Here is a 21,512-nt window from a genome sequence, read left to right as displayed (position 1 = left end):
ATGTTGATGACTCCCTCCGTCCAGCTGTGCAGGCCCTCTGCCCAGGGCCCTTCCTCCCTGCTCTTCCACCCCTTCTCCTCCGTGAAGCCTTCCTGGGTCACTCCCACCATGAACACCTGTTAGCTCATCTTTACCTGTAACTATCCGTGTACGCGTCCAACTTCCCTGCCTCTAGAGCTTCTGGAGGGCAAACTGTACCTTAGCCATCTGCCATTATTTATTTATTTGAGAGAGAGAATGAGATAGATAGAGAGAGAGAGAGAGAGAGAGAGAGCATGAGATGGGGGAGGGTCAGAGGGAGAAGCTGACTTCCCGCTGAGCAGGGAGCCCGATGCGGGACTCGATCCGGGACTCCAGGATCATGACCAGAGCCGAAGGCGGTCGCTTAACCAACTGAGCCACCCAGGCGCCCCTTTAATTTATTTTTTAAGTAAGCTCCGTGCCCAACATGGAGCTTGAACTCACGACCCCGAGATCAAGAGTTGCACACTCTGCCGACGGAGCCAGCCAGGCGCCCCATCTTTATTAGGTATAACTTAAAATTTATTTCTCAAAAAAGCAGTGTGCCTGCTGTGGCGCCCATCCTCTGGGATTCAGGAGCCTCGACCCAACCGTCCACTCAGATCTTTGATCTAGATTCTTCCTACAGTTGTCATCCACACAAGCCTTCCAGAGTTTCACAGGATGAATAATCGCCAACAGCCAGGAGGAAGCGAGCCGCCCTTTACAAGTATGGTTGCAGTTGCCTCACTTCCTGTATCATGTGACTCGCCCATAGTCGTCACATGACCCACTCACTTCTTCGGCCGGAATTAAACCTGCAGGGCTCATTCGGTGTCTAAAGCTGCCGCCGGCACCTGCATCCCTGCTTTGATTTAGTGGATCCTCTATCCTCTTCCGAGGCTTGAACCCTGCAGTCCCCTCACCTGGTGATGGAGCTTTCAAGTTCTCCCAGAGAGGTGAGTGGGCCCAGGCTCCCCGTCGGTCCGGTCACGCTGCTTCTGGAATCCTGGCCATCCGGACCCTGGAATTCAATGAATGACAGTCTCCTCCAGCCCAGGCCATCATGGCTCTTCGACGGAGGGGCCGATGGAGCGGGGGAGGGAGAGGCGGTGGGAAGAAGGGAGGAGAAGGGTCCTGGTTGGGGTGGGCAGCACCCAGGTGTCTGTGGGCCTTGTTCTGTCCCTGTTAAAGGAGGGTAGGAGACTAGGCTCTGGGCACCCAGCCCACAGGAGAGCGGCTGGGGCGTGGAGAGGGGCTTGCCTTCTAGCCAGTCGTCATTCTGTTCTCAGGAATGTCCCCGGCCCCTGGGCAGGGTAGGCATCATGGCTGCTAGCCTCACGGGATTTCTTCTGCTTCAGGCAATATCGTGGGCATCAGGTGAGCGAGTCACGGAGAGGGGAGGGAGCCCCCCGCCTCCCTCGGCCTGATGGTCCTTGGTCCCCGTCCGGCATACAGGAGCACCAGTGGGTGTGGAGTAAACCCTTCTGAGCGACTGAGACCAAGCTCGGGCGGGAGCACAGCGAGAGGAGTTTTGAAATCCGTGTTCAGTGTGTCCTTCCGACCAGCGTGCCCCTTCTCCGTCCTCGTCCCGTCGCCCTAGCCTCTGCTTGTGCCCCTTCCCTCCCAGGTGTCCGGCCCTGCAGCCCTAAAAGCTTTGGCTACAGCTCAGTGGTCTGTGTCTGCAATGCCACGTACTGTGACTCTCTCGAGCCCCTGACCCTGCCTGCTCCCGGCACCTTCAGCCGGTACGAGAGCACGCGCAGCGGGCGCCGAATGGAGCAGAGCCTGGGGACCATCCGGGCCAACCGCACGGGCACAGGTGACCACGGCTTCCCCGCCCCCAGGGCAGGCTGGAGTCCCCCCCGGAGCTGTCACGCCAGTGACCACCACGACTTCCTTCCCTGCTCACTGAGACCCTTCGTTCCCTGTGCGTGTTCTCAGGGCTGCTGCTGACCCTGCGGCCAGGCCAGACGTTCCAGAAAGTGAAGGGCTTTGGAGGGGCCATGACAGATGCAGCTGCTCTCAACATCCTCGCCCTGTCACCCCCTACCCGGGATTTGCTACTCAAGTCCTATTTCTCTGAAGAAGGTGAGGAGAAGGGGGACAAGGTGACAGTGTGACTGGCACCCTGGCCTTTCCGTTGACCATGACTTCCACGCATCCCTGACATTTGGGTCCTCTCTCAGTGCCCAGTGAAGTAAGAGTGTCCCACCTACCTCTCACTGAGTGCGTAGGGATGCTGAGGCTCAGAGGCCTGGCTCTACAGGCCCCAGCCCAGGAGCCCAGGCTCCCTTTGGCCTGCCTCGGACATCATTTAGGACTGGCAGGGGGTAGGCCAGGTCCCACACTCTCCTGCTGACCCAGACCCTCTGTCTTGGCCTTGCCTTCCTGCAGGAATCGAGTACAACATCATCCGGGTCCCCATGGCCAGCTGTGACTTCTCCATCCGCACCTACACGTATGATGACACTCCTGACGACTTCCAGTTACATGGCTTCAGCCTCCCTGAGGAGGACGTCAAGCTCAAGGTGGGCACTCAGCCTGGCGGAGTCGATGCCTGCTGGGCGACAAGCCTCAGGCCAGAGCAGTCTGCGGAGAGGTGCAGAGCCTGCCCCCGGCTCTGTTGTGTTCTGGGGGCGGGGGGGGGCAGGGCGGGGGCAGGGCGGGGGCCGATGGCTAGGCCTGATGCACTGGTCGGGCCAGTCTGTCCATATTCCAGCTCTGGGTATCTCTCTCCTCACCTCCACTGTCTCCAGATACCCCTGATTCACCAAGCCCTGAAGCTGGCCCGGCGCCCCGTGTCACTGTTCGCCAGTCCCTGGACGTCACCCACGTGGATGAAGACCAACGGGGCCGTGAATGGGAAGGGGTCACTCAAGGGTCGGCCCGGGGATCTCTACCACCAGACCTGGGCCAGATACTTTGTGAAGTAAGGGAGCTGCAAGGCCATGGGGTCTGGACCAGCTCCCCTCTTGGACACCCTCGTCTCTGCCCCACCCCTGGACCTGGGTCACCCCCAGATTGGACTCCTCAGACCACCTTTCTACCTTCTGGGCCTTTCAGACTTGGCCTGTCCGTTTCTCCCCCCTTGATGGGCCTCCTGTTTCCCAGGGTCTTGGTCCCCTTTCTTGGCTGGGCTCACTTACACCCTTTGCCCTGCCAGGTTCCTGGATGCCTATGCAGAGCACAAGTTACGGTTCTGGGCAGTGACGGCGGAGAACGAGCCCTCTGCAGGGCTGCTCAGTGGGTACCCCTTCCAATGCCTGGGCTTCACCCCCGAACACCAGCGAGACTTCATCGCCCGGGACCTGGGTCCTGCCCTTGCCAACAGCACGCACCGCGACATCCGTCTGCTCATCCTGGATGACCAACGCTTGCTGCTGCCTCACTGGGCCCAGGTGGTAAGGCCCAGGGCCTCCAGGAGTATCCCGGTGACCCCCAAACCGAGCATCCAAGTGGCTAGCGCCCAGAGTGTCTTCCCTGCCCCAACTCTGGGTTCCTAGAATTCCCTGGCCTGGAGCCAGGTGCCCAGGTGGCTCCCCTGGGGTGCTGACCTCTGGATCTCCAGGGCCCCAAGGGTCCCCAGGGTTGTCACCTGGAGCCCCTCTAGTTGCCTGCAGGCACCTCAGGTCCCGGTGCTACTTCCAGAACCTTCCACGCAGGGCCCAGGTTCAGTGGCCCCTGTCCCCTCTTTGCCCTTCCCGGTAAAGGTGCTGGCGGACCCGGATGCAGCTAAGTACGTCCATGGCATTGCTGTACACTGGTACCTGGACTTTCTGGCTCCAGCCAAAGCCACCCTGGGGGAGACACACCGCCTGTTCCCCAACACCATGCTCTTTGCCTCCGAAGCCTGTGTGGGCTCCAAGTTCTGGGAGCAGAGTGTGCGCCTAGGCTCCTGGGACCGAGGGGTGCAATACAGCCACAGCGTCATCACGGTGAGGCCCCGGGCCCCCCGCCAAGCACCACCGCAGCCCCTCCTGGTCTCACCAAGGGAAGGCCTCTTCATCAACCGTCCCTTGCCGACTTGCTCTTTGGGGCAAATTTTGGGATCTCGTGATTCCCTATCACGCCTTCCCTCCTGGATGGGCACGCCCCATCTGCCTCAGTTTCTCAGCTTCTCTTCTGATGCCTCCGTCCTCACCCCCCCCCCCAACTGAGTACCGAGGGTGTAGAGCACCCATCGCAGGGCGGGGCACCCCGTCACCTGTCTTCCTCACACAACCCTTAACAACATTGTCTGGGGACCCCGTGTGGAGCCTTTGTTTCTGCCCTGCTCCCACCCCAGAACCTCCTCTACCATGTGGCCGGCTGGACCGACTGGAACCTCGCCCTGAACCTGGAAGGGGGGCCCAACTGGGTGCGCAACTTTGTGGACAGCCCCATCATTGTCGACATCACCAAAGACACGTTTTACAAACAGCCCATGTTCTATCACCTCGGCCACTTCAGGTGAGTGGGGGGTGGGCCGCCTGGCATTTCCTGCATGGGCCCACAGCGCCCCCCATGGGGGTGCGCACTGGGGGAAGGCACCGTGGTCCGCCCCCCCCCCCCCCCCCCCCCCCCCCGGGCAGGAAGTGAGCAGGTGGCGTCAGCGGACGATGGGGATGGGAAGTGAGGGCGCAGCTTTGGCTGGGGCTCTGGGGGTGGGCAGGGGCAGTGACTTGTCAGATGAGCGAGAAGGGAGCGGGCCCCGGCCTGAGCACGTGTGCTCCCACCTCAGCAAGTTCATTCCGGAGGGCTCCCAGAGAGTGGGGCTGCTGGCCAGCACGAAGAGCGGCTTGGACGCCGTGGCCCTGACACGTCCCGACGGCTCTGCGGTCGTGGTGGTGCTGAACCGGTGAGAGCGGCAGGGCCAGGGGTTGGGGGGCGCTGGAGAGTGGGGGCCGGACGGCAGCCTCGGCAGGCTGAGTGCTCAGCTTCTCGTCCCCCCCGCGCCTTCGCCAGCTCCCCCAAGGACGTGCCTCTCACCATCGAGGACCCTGGCGTGGGCTTCGTGGAGACGCTGTCCCCGGGCTACTCCATCCACACCTACCTGTGGCGCCGCCAATGATGGCCTGGGCTCGGCGTGGGCATTAAAGGGACAGAGTCGGCTCACATGCTGTGTGTGGCTGAGGAGGCTCTAGGAGGGCCGGGGTGAGCATAGGTGACGTAAGCCCGGGAGCAGTGGTTCGGGTGACTCACTCTCCCCCTGGCTGGTGCCGGGGGCTGGAGGCCCCTCGGGAGAGGACAGGGCAGCCCCAGCGGCCCCACCCCCGTGCTGTGTGCCGGCTCCGTGGAAACTGGGCTGGGGCCCAGGGTGAGCTCACTGTCTGGACAAACACAAGCTGGGGGTGGGGGGTGGCCGAGGAAAGGAGGACATGAGGGAGGCTGGGCCCCACACGGCCCCCCGCACAGCGGCCAGGAAGGATGGTGGCCCCTTAAGGAAGAGAGTGTCTGATTCCAGTCAGCATGGACAGGTTTATTACGGGAATGGCACCCCACTTCCAGCCGTACTGGCAATGGGGAAACACGGGGGCCTCTGGAATGTACGACAGTAGAAAAATCAGTCCCGGGGGCGTGAGGACAAGTCACTCCTCTTCATCCTCCTCAGCCATGCTCAGGGACCGCGTACCCGGGGCCCGAGCAGGCGTTGCCCGTTGGATAGAGACAATGCCACTGAGCAAGGCGTAGCCCACCATGGCTGCCAGGCCCGCCAGCACGGAGAGGATCTGGTTCCGGCGCCGGTACGGTTCCTCCTCAGTCTCCGGGCCCACTGGCGTCTGGCGTGGGGGTGGCACCTCAGCTGAGGAACAAGGAAGGAAGGTGGGGGTGGGGGGCTGCTTCCTGCACTCCTGCCCACTTTCCCCAGGGCTGGTGCCCACCCCTTCCCCCGTCTGCCCCTTACCTCCATCCCAGGGGAAGTAGAGGCTGAGGATGTGTGTGCAGTAGGCACAGAGGTTCTGCAGCCCCCGCAGGTGGGCCTGCAGCTTCCCGCTGGGCAGCTTGGCCTGCAGCAGCAGGGCCAAGTAGCCGAAGACAAAGGCGTCCAGGGAGGCGGGGCTGGAGCAGAGAGAGAGGGCACGAGGAGAGACTGTGGCAGAAGGGGTGGGGGAAGAGTGGGAGGAAGAGCAGGCCCTGGGGGGTGGGCTCTGGCAGCAGAGGGCCCCCAGGGGAGGAGGGGACACCCGGTTCTGGACCTGGCATGGGGAGGGCTCCGCAGGCGGCGCCAGCCTGGCCCTGAATGGCACTCTATCCTGGGGCTGCATAAAGGGCACATTGAGCACCCCACAGCCCTGCAGGCCCCCCCCCCCGTGCCTGGCAGCCCTCCCACCTCACACACAGCCCCACTGTCATCAGGCCTAGTGTCTGTCCCAAGGACCTCTCGTCTGGCGCCTGAGCCGCCCCAGTCCCTGCAGCTACATATGAACCCCATCTTCTCCCAAACTACCTATCTTTCCCCTGGAGACAGACTCACGCATCTCCAAAGAAGAACTTCTGAGAGCCCAGGCGCTGGGAGAGCAGGGTCAGGCATTCCCGAGCCTCTTGGTACAGCTGTAGGGAGGACACGAGGCAGGCTCGCGGCTGCAGGAACAGAGCCACCTCCCGGCCTGGGCAGCCCCAATCCTGACCTCGTCTTTGGGGCTCCTCTCCTACAGCAGCCCCCTGCCCCAGAGGTACCTCCTTCTCCAGCTCTTCCTCATTCTCAGGCCCGTGCTTTCCGCCCAGCAGCTGCAGCCGCTCCATGAACTGCCGCTGCATGCGGCCGGGAAGGAAGAAGTTCAGGGGAAAGGGCATGGCCTCCGCATACCACTTCCGGGTCACTTCCACATAGTTCTTGGTGTCCACCCAAAAAGTATGTATCTGGATTGGGGAAGTAGGAAGGATGAAGCAGGTCTGAGCCAGTGTAGCTGCCCTGGCCTCCGTGTGTGTGCGTGTGTGTGTGTGTGTGTGTGTGTGTGTGTGACCCCCCCACCCCCCCACCCCCCCCCTTACTGGCCACGAACGTTGGGCGGTCTGAGCGCACTCACCAGCACCGGGAGCAGCTTCTCCTCCAGCAGAGACATGAAGGCCAAGGTGTCTGCCCCTTGCCGGGCTGACAGATCATAGTCAGCGTTGTACTTCTGTGGAGGAGATGCCCATGAGGTGGACACCAGGCGGCTCCAGGGCAATTGCCCAAGGAGGGAGGCATCCTGTCTGGTGCTACCCTCATGGCCTCTGAGTATAGCAGAGGCAGAGCAGCTTTTCCCGCTGAGGCCCCCTTGCCTGGGCCCGTTCAGTAGCCTGTTGCTGTTGGCGGAAAGCCTGGGCCTCGGAGCCTGCTGGCCATCAAGGTCGGGCGCCCACTGGGGGGAGAAAGGCAGGCCCAGCCGCAAACCAGGAGCAGCTCCCGGAGCCTCCACAGAAAGCTGGCAGCATGCCTCCTGACGGCAACTTTCTAACAGGAACTTCCCCAGTCCAGGCACCACACGGCTGGCAGAGTGGAGCTCAGATGCTGTGTGGGCCTCAGTCCATGCCCCAGGAACTAGGGGATGCCTTCCTCATGCCCAGGGCCCCCTGGCTCGTTCTCTCAATGCCCAGGGCTATTTCTTCTATTTCATTCCATGGCCTGGGCGCCACCACACACATTCTAACCGTACCCCAGCTCTCAGCCTGCCACACCTTTGTAGGCTCCAGTGTCTGGTCCTCAGCAACCCTCTCCACATCCTGAGCAAGTTTTGTCCCCACATAACCTCTGGAACATGATCCTTAAAAAAAAATCTCTCTGAGCCTCAGATTCTCCCCTGTAGAATCTTCTCTCAATGTGGCTGTGTTAGGAGAACACTCTGGAAACTGGAAAAGCTGTGCTCACACATAAGGAATCAGGGCGGTGGTCCAGTCCCTGCCAGGAACTTTGCATTCTACCTGGATCCCCTCTCTCCACGCCTCCCAAGCCCCCACTGAATTCCCCAGCTCCTTCACCCTTCGGAAGGCAGAAATGAAGAAGAGGGCCCCACTTCTGACAAGTGTTCCCATGAAAGAGGAGCCATTGGGAACATCCTAAGCCCCCTCCTTTCACAAACAAGGAACTTAAAGCTCTCAGAGGGGCGCCTGGGTGGCTCAGTCGTTAAGCATCTGCCTTCGGCTCAGGTCATGATCTCAGGGTCCTGGGATCGAGCCCCACGTCGGGCTCCCTGCTCAGTGGGAAGCCTGCTTCTCCCTCTCCTTCTCCCGCTGCTTCTGTTCCCTCTCTCTCTGTCCAACAAATGAATAAAATCTTTAAAAAAATAAATAAAAAATAAAGCTCTCAGAGGTGAAGGAACTTGCCCAAGGTCCCACAGTCAAGGACAGAGGGAAGAGCATAGACGAGGTATCCCTCGTCCTCTTGTCATACTGCCTCCACCTCCCCACGCTGGCTTGAAGCCTTGTCCATCCTAAGCCCCATATCCAGCCCAACATGGTCCCATGAGAAGGACAGGAGCCACCTGTGAGGGCCTCGCCCGAGCCAGATGTTCTCTTCTGCCCTCCTGTCCGTTCCCTGTGTCATCAGCCCATTCACCTCTCCCTCCCTGCCCAGCAGGCAAAGGGCACTGTGCCTCCAGATGCCTCCCCAGCACCCCGGCTTCGCGCCCAGTGCTTTACTGCTCTCAGCACCTCTGGGTGCGTCTCTCCCATCGGACTATGTGTTCCTTGAAGCTCTGGGTCTCCTGCATCTAGCTCGGTATTTATCAATAAAGGTGTGTTGCACTGAAATGACTGAACCACTCTCACTGGCAACCCTCCTTCCCGAGCCACCTACCTCTTTTCGAAGGTGGGTGATGATCTTGTGTGGTACCGAGATGACCTCTCCATGACTGGTCCGGAGGGCAGGCAGAGTTCCTGACATTGAGAAAAAAGGACGCCCACCAGACCCTTAGCTGCCTATCCGTACGGATTTACACCACATTCCTGTCCGTCTCCTGCTCCACCCCTTCCTCACCCCCCAGGAACATGGGGTACCTGAAGGGCTCTGCCAGGGGTTGGTGATCTTGTGCACCTTGAGTGGGGCACCAGTAAATCTGGCATAGGTCTGCAGGGAAGGAAGCAGAAGGCAGAGAGGCCCCCAGAGGGCATCAGGAAGAGAAATAACATCTATTTAATTCCTTTTGTGCTACGCTTAGTACCTGCCTCACAGAAGAGGTGGGTGTTATGGTCGCCATTTCACAATGGGCAACACGGGGCTCAGAGAGCGTGGGCAGGTCTGCCACTCAAAGCCTCCCCTCTGTCCCCTTTCCTGCCGTCTACCTGACGCACACAGAGCCTCCTAGGTTCCTCCTAACCAGTATATCCCTTTTCTTGGAAGCACTGACCATGTCCTTCTCTGGGAGTCTCTGTGGCCTGTTCCTACTTAAACCTTAGCATCTGAACACATTACTGTCTGCCGTTCTGCAAACAAGTGCAGGGGAGAACTAAGTCTTATTCATCTTTGCGGGCCAATGTGCGGTATTTGGAAGAGGCCTGATACGTGCTTATTAAATGAAGGACGAGTGAACGAATGAAGTGAACTAGTCTTTCTGACTGCAAAGCTCTTTCCACAGAGCCTGGCGGTAAGCCTTTTGGTTCAGTAAATAAGCTCAGTAAATGCTGCTCAGTGAGAAGGAGGAGGAGGAGGCAAGGGAGGCTGAGACGACAGGAATGCCAAGCGCGAGAGCCCGGAGATCGTCGGGCTCAGTAAACCTCCAGATGAGGAAACCGCGCTCAGAGACGAGAAGGGATCGCCCCAAGGTCACATAGCCAGTAAGTGGATGAGCGAGGACTTAAGACCCGTTTCCTGAACCCCCAGCCAGGCCTCTTGCTGTGGCTGCACGAAACCTAGGCTGTTAAGCCAGCCAGAGGGCACTGAGCCCATATGGGCCAGGCACAGTCTTTGATTGCCTCAGTTTCCCCCAGTGCTCCCGCGCTGAGGCGCCCTCGCAAAATTCGGACGATCGGCCAGTTCGGTTCCCTCCCCAGCCCTCCAGAGCGCAGCAGAGGGCAATGGCGCCACCCCTCACCAGCACGGCCAGGCTGTCCAGATCCACTGACGGTAGCCCCCAGCCCCCCGACCAGCAGAACAGCTCCATGGGCGCCGCCATCTTGCCCGCCCTCCGTCCCGGAAGCACCTCCCCTCGCGCTTCCGCCCGGCCCCGCGCGGCCCCCCCCACCCGCCCCGCCCCTCGGGCCGCCGGAGGCGGGGGCCGAAGCGAGCTCCGAGGCGAGGCGGGGCGGCGCGGGGCGGAGCCGAGGGCTTCTGGGGAGGGTGGCCGCCGGCGGCTCCAGAGGCGGGTCCCGAAGGGGGGAAGGGTTCTCGGCTGGGCCCTCCTCGCGGAGGCTGGGCGCCCTGGCTGCGGGGAGTCCCGGACCCCCGAGGGCGCGGCGGGTCCCGGCGAAGCGGGTCTTGTGCGCCCGGGCCGGCTCTGGGGTTTCTCGCAGCCCTGCATGCGGCCCGGGCTGCGCCCGGGTCCCGCGGGGCTCGGCCCAGAGCAGGGGCCGCGGGGGGGTCCCCCGAGCCGCATGTTTTCCACAGCGCGTTATGTTTGGAGCCGGCCCCGCGCCTCCTGTCGCCATGGAAACAAAACAGGGGCGGCGGCGGCCGTAGCCGGGTCGGGCTGGGGCCTGGATGGGGGGAGGGGGTGGGGCTCGCGGGCCGTTGCCGGGGTAACGGGAACCGAGGCGCCCCTCCGCTTCATCCGGGTCACGGCCTGCCCGCCAGTACCCCATGTGTTCCCTGTTTGGCCCCGGCCCCTTTTGCCTGTCCCCTGGTTTACTCCCGGCCCTGCTGGCCCTTTCCTCGTTCCCGATTCCTTCCGTCCAACCCCTTCACTGACCGCTGTGTTAGGCTGGCCCTCCAGTTCCCAGCGGAGGCCTCCACGTTTTCCCAGGAATGAGGCACGTGTCAGGGGACCCCCCACCCTAATAAGAGCACTTGCTTCGTCAGAGCAGCAAAGTTCAAGCCATGTGGGCATCCCCTGGGCACGACAGCAAGCTAGTTTCCACCACTCCCTTGGCGTCCTTTGATGCCAGTTGTGAAATAATGCCCACTGTCTGGCACTGCCCCTGCCTGGGGTTCCTGCCTTCCCCGACCGTAACTTACAGAAAACAGTAGCGTTCGGTAGTGGCCCCCAGCAGCGAGATGCCAGGAGGGAGGGAGGCACCTGGGAGCGAGGACCGTTAGGGAGAGGCAGGAGGCAGGGAGGCCTCCAGACTCTTCCCCAGTGCCCCTGGTTCCCAGGGCTGGGGATGCCTCCGGGCTGATTGGCAGCTCTTTGTTTCAGCCCCCCCTCACCCGCCTGATGGCCCCCCCTTCACCTCCCCCTTCCAGTCCCTCCGCCCCCCGCTCCTGCTCTCTCCGCCTAGCCTTTTCCCCTCCCAGCCGCCTGCCTGCCAGGGGTAGTGAGCCAGCTGAGCGGCATGGAGACGCAGGAACTTCGAGGGGCCCTGGCTCTTCTCCTCCTTTGCACTTTCGCATCTGCCAGTCAGGACCTGCAGGGTAAGCCTGTCTCCATCCTCTTAGACCCCGCTGGGCCTGGTCCCGGTTTGCCCCCAGCCGAGTAGCAGGAAACATGTGGGCCAGGGGAGAGTCCTGAAATTGACCAGGAGGGAAGAGTTGGTGAAATTAGGGCCATAGAGGGAGGAGTGAACACCAGAGGGTGGTGGGTGAGTAGGAACTGGCCAGGGTCAGCGTGAGGCCAGGGCAGAGGACTCAGGAGCTGGATGCTAGGGCTGCCGCGGCTGGGTTGCTGTCTGAGCATCCGCAGGCAGCCCAGGATCTGGGAGAGCAGTGCAAAGGTGGGCTTCTTCACCCGCTGGGCTCCTGGCTTCCCCAGGACAGGGTGGGGGTGGGGACCGAGAGGTCTGGGCTCTCCCGGAGGTCTGGCTGTGGGATGGGCCTGTGGGTGTGGGAGAGGTAGCTGGAGCAGATGACAGAGGCACGGATTCATTACTGGCTGGAGGGGAAACCACAGACTGGCCAGGACACGGGAGGCAGAGGAGCTGGGTCCTACATTCCCGTGGGGGAGAGGCAGACAGTACGAGGCTCGGAGCCCTCAGTGGGCAGCTCTTCTCATCCAAAGTGTGTGTGCTGAGCCCCCAGGATGGGAGGAGGGGCATTCGGGTGTGGAATGAGCCAAACCAGCGGCGTAAAGAGAAACTGCTTTGCCATTTCTGCGCTGTGGTCACCAGGTGCTACTTCTGCGTGGGATCAGCACAGTGGCTCCCTTGCGCCACCTGGTGGGAGCATCTCAGTTGTGCCGGGCGCTGTTTCTGTATTTCCGAGCGCCTCAGGCCTTCGGGTTCCAGAGGGTGGCAGTAGGCAATATTGAGGGAAAGGAAGGCACACGCCTTGTCTTCCGATAGCAAGGGTTGAATTTCAAGAAGGTGACTAACGCTGCCTGGGGGGCGGGGGTGGGGATAGTGTTGAAGGATGCTCCACCCCTGAGGGCTCAGGGGAAAGGGCAGGCCTTGGCATTTGACCCCTCTCTCTGACCTTGGTAATCCTCGCCTGGCCAGTGATTGACCTGCTGACTGTGGGCGAGTCTCGGCAGATGACAGCTGTAGCAGAGAAGATCCGGGCAGCCCTGCTCACTGCTGGAGACATCTACCTCTTGTCCACCTTCCGCCTGCCCCCCAAGCAGGGTGGGGTCCTCTTTGGCCTCTACTCTCGCCAGGACAACACACGGTGGCTGGAGGCCTCAGTTGTGGGCAAAATTAACAAAGGTGACTGGTGGCATCTCCTTTCCTGCAGCGATGACCCCTTGAGCACTTTCCCTCGTCCCCACTCCCACATCCCTCTTAATTCTCCTTGGGCTCCATGGGGGCCCATGGACCCATCCAGCTGTGCTCAGGCACCAGGGGCGCCTGGAATGGGGTGCTTAGGAGGTGCCTCAGGAGGCCAGGTACCCAAACAAGAGAGTGAGGCCTAATACTTGTAGGGAGGGGGTGTTGTACTTGGGGCTGCCTGGGGGAGGGAGGCATGTCTCCGTGTCCCGGCAAGGGTATTCAGCAGCCCCTCAGATCCCCGGCACAGTCCAGTGGGTACAGAACCAGCTGCCACCCTAGCAAGGGACAGAGTGACTGAACACTAAGGACGTCCTTGTCTCTGAACCGGTTTGAAAAGCATCTGTTGTGTGCCCATCACATACAAGGTGGCGAGAGATACATAGCTGACTAGGGGCCGATAGGCATGCCGTCCAGAAGAGTTGATTCGAGGCTCAGCTGGGAGACGGGACGGGGGATAGGACCCGTACTGACCTCCCCTCCTGGGCAGTACTGGTGCGGTACCAGCGGGAGGACAGCAGAGTGCATGCGGTGAGCCTCCAGCAAGCAGGCCTGGCCGACGGGCGCACACACACGGCTCTCCTTCGGCTCCGCGGCCCCGCCCGACCCAGCCCTGCCCTGCAGCTCTATGTGGACTGCAAACTGGGAGACCAGCAAGCTGGTCTCCCTGCGCTGGCCCCCATTCCTCCAGCGGAGGTCGATGGGCTGGAGATTCGGACTGGACAGAAGGCGTATTTGAGGATGCAGGTGAGTAGGGAGGGAGGGCCCCCTGAGTTCCTGCAGATGCATTTTGCAGCAGCAGGGGGAGGAGGAGTTGGTGGATTTTCCCACCCTACTCTGCTCCTGTCCCCCCCCCCCCCCGCCCAGGGCTTCGTGGAATCTATGAAAATGATTCTGGGCGGGTCCATGGCCCGGGTGGGAGCCCTGAGTGAGTGTCCATTCCAGGGGGACGAGTCCATCCACAGTGCAGGTAATACAGAGCTGACGTTCTGGACCCCAAATCACTTCCTGTGGTCTTTGTTGATTCTCATCTCCTTGACTTCCCCCTTAACGCTCATTCCTTTGTCTCACCCATTTCTGGAGCTTCTGACCCTGTTACCCCCAATCTCCTTTGCCTCTGGCTCTGTGATCTTCAAATGATACAGCCATCCCAGGAGGCGTGGCTCGAAAAGTCTCCCTGTTTAGGTGGCCCCGCCTCCCATGGTGGCTGGGAAAATAGAGCGATCAAGGAGAAGAATAGAACCCCCAAGCACTCCGTGTGGGGGTGAGAAAGTTAACTGCTTGGTCTTGGTGACCCAGGGAAGGGTCTTGGGTCTTTCTTAGCTTTCGTTGGAGGCTGTCACCTACCAGCAGCCTGAGCATTGCCCATCTGCCTGGTGTCTCTGACAAGGACGTTCAGAGGTTCTTACCTAAATAAAACGCCCACTTCTCCCAGAAGCTTGGTAGCGGGGCTGGAGCAGAAATGAGTGGACTGGGGGCCTGGCCCGGCTCTGGGTCACCTCTCACTTGGATCCCTTCTGCCGCTTCTAGGCCTGGGAACCAGGAGGATCTGGGTTTTGACTGTGAGGCAACCCCCTTGGAGGGTCCCTCACCCAGTGGGGAGAGCTGGTGCTGCCTGCCCGTCACCTCTGCCCTCCTACCGTCCAACTGCCCATCCTTCTTCCAAGACTCCTCTAGGCCTTTGTTCTTGCCCCTCTTTTCCTTCCTCCTCCTCACCGGCCTGGCCCTGTTCACGTCTCTCCCCTCTGTGTTTTCTCCTCTCCAGTGACCAGCGCACTCCACTCCATCCTAGGTGAGCAGGCCACAAGGAGCGGGGAAGGGCGAGAGGCTGAGGAGGAGGCCCGGGCTTGGGCAGCGGCCTGAGACAAAGTCCTCTTTAGCCAGGAGAGGGGTGGGGTTTAAAGGCAGGGTGGGCAGCAGGGGCAGGAATTGGCTTATTACCCCAGAGAGGGACCAGGGCTGTGGCCCAGTTCTGAGCTTCTCTGCACCCGGGGCTCTGACAGGCGAGCAGACCAAGGCGCTGGTCACCCAGCTCACCCTCTTCAACCAGATCCTGGTGGAGCTGCGTGACGATATCCGAGACCAGGTTTGAGCGCACTGGTAGAGGGGGCGGCACGGGCTCTGGGGTGGGGTGGTGGGTGTGAGGAGCTGGCTGCCCCCATTCTTCTGTCCACTAGGTGAAGGAAATGTCTCTGATCCGAAACACCATCATGGAGTGTCAGGTGTGCGGTGAGTGGGAGAGTGGGGTGGGCTCCAGATGGCATCCCCGTGTTCCCCGCCCCATGGCTTCGGGCTCCACTTCTGGGGATTGGCATGGCCACCCCTGGGTGGCTCTGACCGTGCCCACCCCTCAGGCTTCCACGAGCAGCGTTCCCACTGCAGCCCCAACCCCTGCTTCCGAGGCGTGGACTGCATGGAAGTGTATGAGTACCCCGGCTACCGCTGTGGGCCCTGCCCGCCTGGCCTGCAGGGCAACGGCACCCACTGCACTGACATCAACGAGGTGGGGGACGGTAGCCTGCAAGGGCGCAGAGAGTTAGGAGAGGCCCAAGGAGGCGGGGTGGGTGTCAGTCAGGATCAGAAGAGCCCGGGCTTTAGGACGTTGGGAGACAGGATATGAGGTGAGGACGGAGGGCAGAAAGTCCGCGGCGTAGACCGGAGGGCCATGTGGGGGGAGGGCCGCATGGGGGCCCGGAGGTGGGGTCGAGAGCAGTGAGGCCAGGTAGGGAGATCACAGGCAAGGGCCTGACCACCCCCTCCTTCGTCCCGCAGTGTGCTCACACTGATCCTTGCTTCCCTGGGACCAGCTGCATCAACACCGTGCCCGGCTTCCACTGTGAAGCCTGCCCTCGAGGCTACAGAGGCACTCGGGTGTCTGGTGTGGGCATCGACTACGCCCGCGCCAGCAAACAGGTCAGGTTGAGTAGAGCCTGGAGACGAGTTCTTGGCCTTGCGGGGACCAGGGGCTTCTGGGCTGGACACGGGGTCCTTGTGATAAATGGAGTGGGGCTCCGGGCTGGTGCGCTGGCTTTGCTGGAGGAGACCCGCCGTAGGTCCGGTTCTACCCAGTGTCTGCCCCTTCAGGTCTGCCACGATGTGGACGAATGCAATGACGGGAACAACGGTGGCTGTGACCCAAACTCCATTTGCACCAATACTGTGGTGAGCCGAGTGCCCGGAGTGTGTCGGGGGAGTGCTGGGGTGTGTGAACCCCGCTTCAGATCTGCTGTTCCCCCTCCTCCTTCCCTAGGGCAGGCCACACAGACGTGGCACACACTGGTTTGGAATCCTGGTTCTGCTTCTTACTGTGACCGTTAGCAGGTCTCCTGAGGTTCAGTGTCCTCACTTGAAAACTGGGGCTGAGATACACCTCGAAAGGCTGCCGGGAGAGCCCAGAGGCAATGACTGCCCTAGCTGGCTTCAGGCTGGGAGTGCCCACTCTGCACTCCTCGGGCAGGACAGCCCCGGTCCTGGGTGCCCGGTGGGCTGACCCTCCGCCCTGAGACACTGCTTCCCTGTTCTTAGGGCTCCTTCAAGTGTGGCCCCTGTCGCCTGGGCTTCCTAGGCAACCAGAGCCAGGGCTGCCTCCCAGCCCGCACTTGCCACAGCCCAGCCCACAGCCCCTGCCACGTCCACGCGCACTGTCTCTTTGAACGCAACGGGGCAGTGTCCTGCGCGGTGAGCTAGCCTGGGGCTTGGCGGGGAAAGGGAGACTCTGGAGAAAGGGGTTGGGCCACGAACCTGCTTGGGGCCTGGGATGGGGGCCCACGTGGGAAGGGGCTCAGGAACTGGTTGGTGAGAATGGGGGCTGGAGCAGGAAAAGGCTGGGGTGTGAGGAGACGGCCCTGGCCCTCATTTCTACCCTCCCCGTTGCCCAGTGTAACGTGGGCTGGGCTGGGAATGGGAATGTGTGTGGGACCGACACGGACATCGATGGCTATCCGGACCAGGCCCTGCCATGCATGGACAACAACAAACACTGCAAGCAGGTGTGGGGCAGGCGGGCAGGCAGGCAGGCTGGGGCAGGGGTGAGGGGGGGCAGCCTGGGGCAGGGGTGAGCGCCCAGGCTGGGGTGAGGGGGGCAGGCTGGGGCAGGGGTGAGCGCCCAGGCTGGGGCGGGGCGGGGGGGCAGGCTGGGGCAGGGGTGAGCGCCCAGGCTGGGGTGAGGGGGGGGCAGGCTGGGGTGAGGGGGGGCAGGCTGGGGCAGGGGTGAGGGGGGGCAGGCTGGGGCAGGCCACGACCCATCCAGTCTCTTCCTCCCCTGACCTTTAGGACAATTGCCTTTTGACACCCAACTCTGGGCAGGAAGATGCTGATAACGATGGCGTGGGGGACCAGTGTGATGATGATGCCGATGGGGATGGAATCAAGAATGTCGAGGTGGCTCCTGGCCGTCCTGCCCTCAGCTCCTCTGCTCCCCTCCACGCCTTGTCCCATAACCCTGTCCCCCGCTTGGTCCCTGGCAGCTCTGCAGGACCTCCGTGCTCAGTTAGGGAGGCACAGAGCCTGTGCCAGGACAAGCTGGATTCCGTGGAGGGCAGGGGGGAGGGCCGGCACGTGGTGGTGACTGCAGACACGCGCGTGGGACGAGGCGAGGGCTCGGTGGCCAGGGGTGCAAGGGAGGCCTGACTCTCCCCCTCACCCCAGGACAACTGCCGGCTCTTCCCCAACAAGGACCAGCAGAACTCTGACACAGATTCGTTCGGGGATGCCTGTGACAACTGCCCCAACGTTCCCAACAGTGACCAGAGGGACACGGATGGCAATGGGGAAGGAGACGCGTGTGACAACGATGTGGATGGGGACGGTGCCACTGGGGCTGGGGGGCCGGGAGGCCCACGTGGACTGGGTGCCAGTGGGAAGGGAGGGCAGCTGCGCAGTCCGACAGCCGCAGGGGGAGGCCTGGGTGGGCAGAGGGCCCTGGGAATGTGAGGAGGGCGGCAGGAGCGGCCCAGAGGGAGCGGGTGGTTCCCCGCCCAGCTGTCCTGGTGGGAGACGAGCTCCAGAAGAGCGTCAGCTGTCGTAGCGACAGGTTTGTGCCCCCCTGCATGTCTTGTAGGCATCCCCAATGGACTGGACAATTGCCCTAAAGTCCCCAACCCCCTGCAGACAGACAGGGACGAGGACGGGGTGGGAGATGCCTGTGACAGCTGTCCTGAGATGAGCAATCCGACGCAGGTACAGGGGTGGGGAGGGCAGGAAGCGGGAGCGCCTGGGGTGAGGCCCCAGCCCTTCCCATGGGAGGCGGCCGGCCATCGTCCTCAGTTATCGCGAGATGGTGAGAACGGCCCCTCTCTCTCAGACAGATGCAGACAGCGACCTGGTAGGGGACGTCTGTGACACCAACGAGGACAGGTAGGGTGGGCCAAGAGACGGACGGCCCTACCAGGGCTCCTTTACTTTCCTGCAGTACATTCTCTGTTTCCTGTACGGTTAGGCTCTGATTCCCCAGTACGGCTGAGCAGGAAGTCGCCCCCTAGTCTAGCCTCCACCCCTGCCTCACCTGGCTGACCCCGGCCTCCCGAGCGGAAGAGAGGGGAGGGGTGTGGTACTTTTAGAGCCTTCACTCGGCGCCTGTTCTGGGCAGCGATGGGGACGGGCATCAGGACACCAAGGACAACTGCCCACAGCTGCCAAACAGCTCCCAGCTGGACTCAGACAATGACGGGCTTGGAGACGAGTGTGATGCGGACGATGACAATGACGGGGTCCCGGACTACGTGCCTCCTGGTCCTGATAACTGTCGCCTGGTACCCAACCCCAATCAGAAGGACTCGGACGGTGAGGCTGGGGTCCCACAAAGGATCGCACTGGAGGGGGGGCCCCCGCCCAGGGAGAGGAGGCAGGTGCTGCTGGGGAGAGGCCAGGAAGACAAAGCCCGATGGGGGGCGGTGTTGTCTAGGGGCCATGGCCAGGCCTTCCTGAGCACCCTGCCTCGCTCTGCCCAGGCAATGGCGTTGGGGATGTGTGTGAGGATGACTTTGACAATGACGCGGTGGTCGACCCCCTGGACGTGTGCCCCGAGAGTGCAGAGGTGACCCTCACAGATTTCCGGGCCTATCAGACTGTCGTCTTGGATCCTGAGGGTGATGCTCAGATTGATCCAAACTGGGTCGTGCTCAACCAGGTACTTGGGCAGTGGGCTGGGCAGGTGCTGTCAGACCAGACTACCAGGTGGGGCCTAGGTGGGGCCTCGTACCCGGAACAGGGCTTTCTTCTTCACTGCACGCCCCCAGGGCATGGAAATCGTTCAGACCATGAACAGCGACCCCGGCCTGGCAGTTGGTACGTATGGGGCACCCAGTTTGATCCTTTCCACATGGAGGAATCCTACAGGGGCAGAGGGTGGGGGCCAAGCTGGCCATACATATCACAGGCATCCCTTCCCACCCTGAGTCCACTGTGGGCCAGTGGTGGCTTTGCTGCCCCTGACCTTGATCCCACCTGCCCCCAGGATATACAGCCTTCAATGGTGTGGACTTTGAAGGCACCTTCCACGTGAACACGGTGACTGATGATGACTACGCAGGCTTTCTCTTCAGCTATCAAGACAGCGGCCGCTTCTACGTGGTCATGTGGAAGCAGACGGAGCAGACCTACTGGCAGGCCACACCTTTCCGGGCTGTTGCTCAGCCGGGGCTGCAGCTCAAGGTCTGCGGCTGCCCGGAGTCCCCAGTCCAGGGCCCTTTCCCAAAGCCTCCCTGAGCTGGCCCCAGGGCTTCCGCCACTGCCTGAGTGGGGACCCTCTTTCTCAGCCGTCTGGCCTGGAGGTTGGCTCCCCAGGACTCCAGAATGTTCTCCCAACCACCTTGACTTCCTTCTCCACCTGCACTGCCCAGCCTGTTGTCTGGGTCCTGTGGTTGACCCAACATCTTTGCCAATATCCTCCAGGCGGTGACGTCAGTGTCTGGCCCGGGTGAGCACCTCCGGAATGCCCTGTGGCATACTGGCCACACCCCTGATCAGGTACGACTGCTGTGGACTGACCCACGAAACGTGGGCTGGCGTGACAAGACCTCCTACCGCTGGCAGCTGCTGCACCGGCCTCAAGTCGGCTACATTCGGTGAGGGAGGGGCTGAGCCCTCCTGAGGGACCCCAGCCAGGCTTTGCTTCACCTTCAGCTGGGACTCACCAGTGATGGCCCTTGACTCCCTTCTCCTCCCCTCCACTCCACTCCCTGGTGCCATGGGCTGGGACCCGGACCACCTCTCTCTCTCCCCTCCCACCACAGACGTCCCGCCTCAGCCCCGCTCTCCTCCTCAGGCAGCCTGGGCCCTGGTGCCCGTGTGACCTAGGATCTATAGGTGATGTTGGGCGAGTCCTTCCTTGTCGGAGCTCTGCTTTCCCCTCTGTAAAGTGAGGCCATCTCTGGGAGCCTCTAAACCGCAGGCCAGTCTTTGGAGAGACCCATCACATCCAGCCCCTTTAGTGGTGCATCCCAGAAGCCGCCCCATCACAGTGTCTGACCCGGAAGGGGTCGTCATTTGCAGAAGAGTAAACCGAGGCCTAGACTGCACACTTGTTAGGAGCAGGGCTAAGACTTCTCAGTTCGGTGCAGTGTGCACCCCTGTGCATTTCCTAGTTGGTGGGGATAACAGGGAAGGGAGGGGAAATGGCAAGAGCCCAGGGTCCAGGGACTCGGGTTGGTTCCCCTTTAAGGTGCCTGGGGCTGCAGGGTGCCAGGGCAGGGGATGAGGGAGGGTGGACTAGAGCCTGGGAAGCGGGTGACTTCACCCCCCAGCCCATTGTGCTCATTGTCATGGCAACCCAATCCTCGCTTGGAATGTGGCTGGTGCTTTGAGATGCAAAGGGGGCGGACAAAGAGGCAGGGGCCCCAGGCCTGAGAAAAGCACCCGTGCCCCTCCCCTTTCCTTCCTCCCTCTCCCTCCTTCCGTTCCCTCTCTCTGGCCCGGTGAGCTCCAGGGGGGTTGGGGATGAGCAGGGGCCTGGGCTTGATGGCCCAGTGCCCACTGGCATCCTAGCACCCATGGACACCCCTATCCTGGACAGGGTGAAGCTCTATGAGGGTCCTCAGCTAGTGGCGGATTCTGGGGTGATCATTGACACAGCCATGCGGGGAGGGCGTCTTGGTGTATTCTGCTTCTCCCAAGAAAACATCATTTGGTCCAATCTCCAATACCGATGCAATGGTGAGGCTCCAGACTGAGATCAGCCTGACCTTTCCGCTGCCCTCGTGGGACAGTCCTATCTTCTGACCTTAATCATTTCTCCTTCCTCAGACACAGTGCCCGAGGATTTTGAGCCATTCCGGAGGCAGCTGCTCCAGGGAAGAGTGTGAAGGGGCGGCCACTGGATTCAGAATCCTGATTTTAGACCCTTTGGCCTTGGGGTCCACCCTGGAGACACTGGGGTCTAATCTACAGCAGCTCAGCCAAATACAGACCCTCCTCTGGCACCCACAGGAGTTTAGCCCCAGAGGGGTGGTGACCCCACTGTTCAGGAGTTGGAAGTTTTCAAGGGATATTTTTCTCAGGCACTAACCCCAGGAAAGATAACACCACATTGCCATAAAGTTCCAGTGGTTTTCTAAGCTAGTGCATGTTGCTTATTTTAGGGATTTTCCGGGATAGTGTGGGGAGCAGGAAGGAACCTGAGGGGGTGAGGAAGGGGGCTGGTAGGACGAAAGTCGGCGATCTACAGAAGTTTGGCTGAGTGTGGGGCCGGGTGGAGGAAGGAAGGTGCTGGATTGGGGTAGGCGAAGGGTGAGGGGCTAGTCCAAAGACGGCTAAAGGCCTCC

General features: G+C 61.5%; 3 protein-coding genes across 6 annotated transcripts; 2 read left to right on the top strand and 1 right to left on the bottom strand.

Moving 5' to 3' along the window:
• Nucleotides 1-791: 791 nt before the first annotated feature.
• On the top strand, nt 792-5,097 carry GBA1 (glucosylceramidase beta 1). 2 transcript variants are annotated; one of them, XM_028090182.2, is made up of 11 exons: nt 792-959; nt 1,293-1,380; nt 1,631-1,822; nt 1,945-2,091; nt 2,398-2,531; nt 2,760-2,932; nt 3,167-3,401; nt 3,714-3,938; nt 4,289-4,452; nt 4,724-4,840; nt 4,948-5,097. In XM_028090182.2, exons 1-11 carry the CDS (start codon nt 933-935, stop codon nt 5,051-5,053), a joined length of 1,608 nt encoding a protein of 535 aa, XP_027945983.1. In that variant the 5' UTR covers nt 792-932; the 3' UTR covers nt 5,054-5,097. The 2 variants fall into 2 exon arrangements, with proteins under 2 accessions (XP_027945983.1, XP_027945982.1); XM_028090181.2 differs by having other exon boundaries at nt 3,167-3,404.
• A 343-nt stretch (nt 5,098-5,440) lies between these two features.
• MTX1 (metaxin 1) lies at nt 5,441-10,493 on the bottom strand. 2 transcript variants are annotated; one of them, XM_028090184.1, is made up of 8 exons: nt 9,993-10,493; nt 8,959-9,028; nt 8,759-8,838; nt 7,011-7,103; nt 6,661-6,843; nt 6,458-6,534; nt 5,888-6,042; nt 5,441-5,785 (listed from the first exon to the last, which is right to left on the bottom strand). In XM_028090184.1, the coding sequence occupies exons 1-8, from the start codon at nt 10,491-10,493 to the stop codon at nt 5,571-5,573; spliced, it is 1,374 nt and encodes a 457-aa protein (XP_027945985.1). In that variant the 3' UTR covers nt 5,441-5,570. The 2 variants fall into 2 exon arrangements, with proteins under 2 accessions (XP_027945985.1, XP_087872951.1); XM_088016825.1 differs by having other exon boundaries at nt 5,699-5,785; nt 5,888-6,073.
• Nucleotides 10,494-12,497: 2,004 nt separating this feature from the next.
• THBS3 (thrombospondin 3) lies at nt 12,498-21,276 on the top strand. Of its 2 annotated transcripts, XM_028090165.2 has the most exons (22): nt 12,498-12,693; nt 13,244-13,500; nt 13,621-13,723; nt 14,519-14,545; nt 14,757-14,839; nt 14,931-14,982; nt 15,108-15,256; nt 15,526-15,666; nt 15,838-15,915; nt 16,279-16,431; nt 16,632-16,742; nt 17,026-17,133; nt 17,401-17,560; nt 17,813-17,931; nt 18,056-18,108; nt 18,341-18,534; nt 18,702-18,880; nt 18,990-19,038; nt 19,208-19,404; nt 19,645-19,817; nt 20,765-20,904; nt 20,995-21,276. In XM_028090165.2, the coding sequence occupies exons 1-22, from the start codon at nt 12,522-12,524 to the stop codon at nt 21,051-21,053; spliced, it is 2,757 nt and encodes a 918-aa protein (XP_027945966.2). In that variant the 5' UTR covers nt 12,498-12,521; the 3' UTR covers nt 21,054-21,276. The 2 variants fall into 2 exon arrangements, with proteins under 2 accessions (XP_027945966.2, XP_087872947.1); XM_088016821.1 differs by lacking the exon at nt 12,498-12,693 and having other exon boundaries at nt 13,372-13,500.
• The last annotated feature ends 236 nt before the right edge of the window (nt 21,277-21,512 follow it).

The sequence above is a fragment of the Eumetopias jubatus genome, unplaced genomic scaffold (assembly GCF_037043125.1).
Source record: "Eumetopias jubatus isolate StellerSeaLion01/CBP00866 unplaced genomic scaffold, mEumJub1_p1.0 scaffold_12, whole genome shotgun sequence".
In the NCBI taxonomy this organism is placed as follows: Eukaryota; Metazoa; Chordata; class Mammalia; order Carnivora; family Otariidae; genus Eumetopias; species Eumetopias jubatus.
Note: the sequence above shows the minus strand (reverse complement) of the source record. Positions and strands in the feature narration are given on the sequence as shown.

Coding starts and splice junctions, on each gene's coding strand:
- GBA1 (XM_028090181.2), top strand. CDS start 933: ATGGAGCTTTCAAGTTCTCCCAGAGAG. Junction 2,092..2,397: donor GTCCTATTTCTCTGAAGAAG/GTGAGGAGAAGG, acceptor GCCTTCCTGCAG/GAATCGAGTACAACATCATC. Junction 4,841..4,947: donor GTCGTGGTGGTGCTGAACCG/GTGAGAGCGGCA, acceptor CGCCTTCGCCAG/CTCCCCCAAGGACGTGCCTC.
- THBS3 (XM_028090165.2), top strand. CDS start 12,522: ATGACAGCTGTAGCAGAGAAGATCCGGGCAGCCCTGCTCACTGCTGGA. Junction 15,916..16,278: donor CCATTTGCACCAATACTGTG/GTGAGCCGAGTG, acceptor CCCTGTTCTTAG/GGCTCCTTCAAGTGTGGCCC. Junction 17,932..18,055: donor AGATGAGCAATCCGACGCAG/GTACAGGGGTGG, acceptor CCTCTCTCTCAG/ACAGATGCAGACAGCGACCT.
- MTX1 (XM_028090184.1), bottom strand. CDS start 10,493: ATGCGGCTCGGGGGACCCCCCCGCGGCCCCTGCTCTGGGCCGAGCCCC. Junction 9,029..9,992: donor TGGACAGCCTGGCCGTGCTG/GTGAGGGGTGGC, acceptor CCTTCCCTGCAG/ACCTATGCCAGATTTACTGG. Junction 6,535..6,660: donor AGGAAGAGCTGGAGAAGGAG/GTACCTCTGGGG, acceptor TCCTCCCTACAG/CTGTACCAAGAGGCTCGGGA.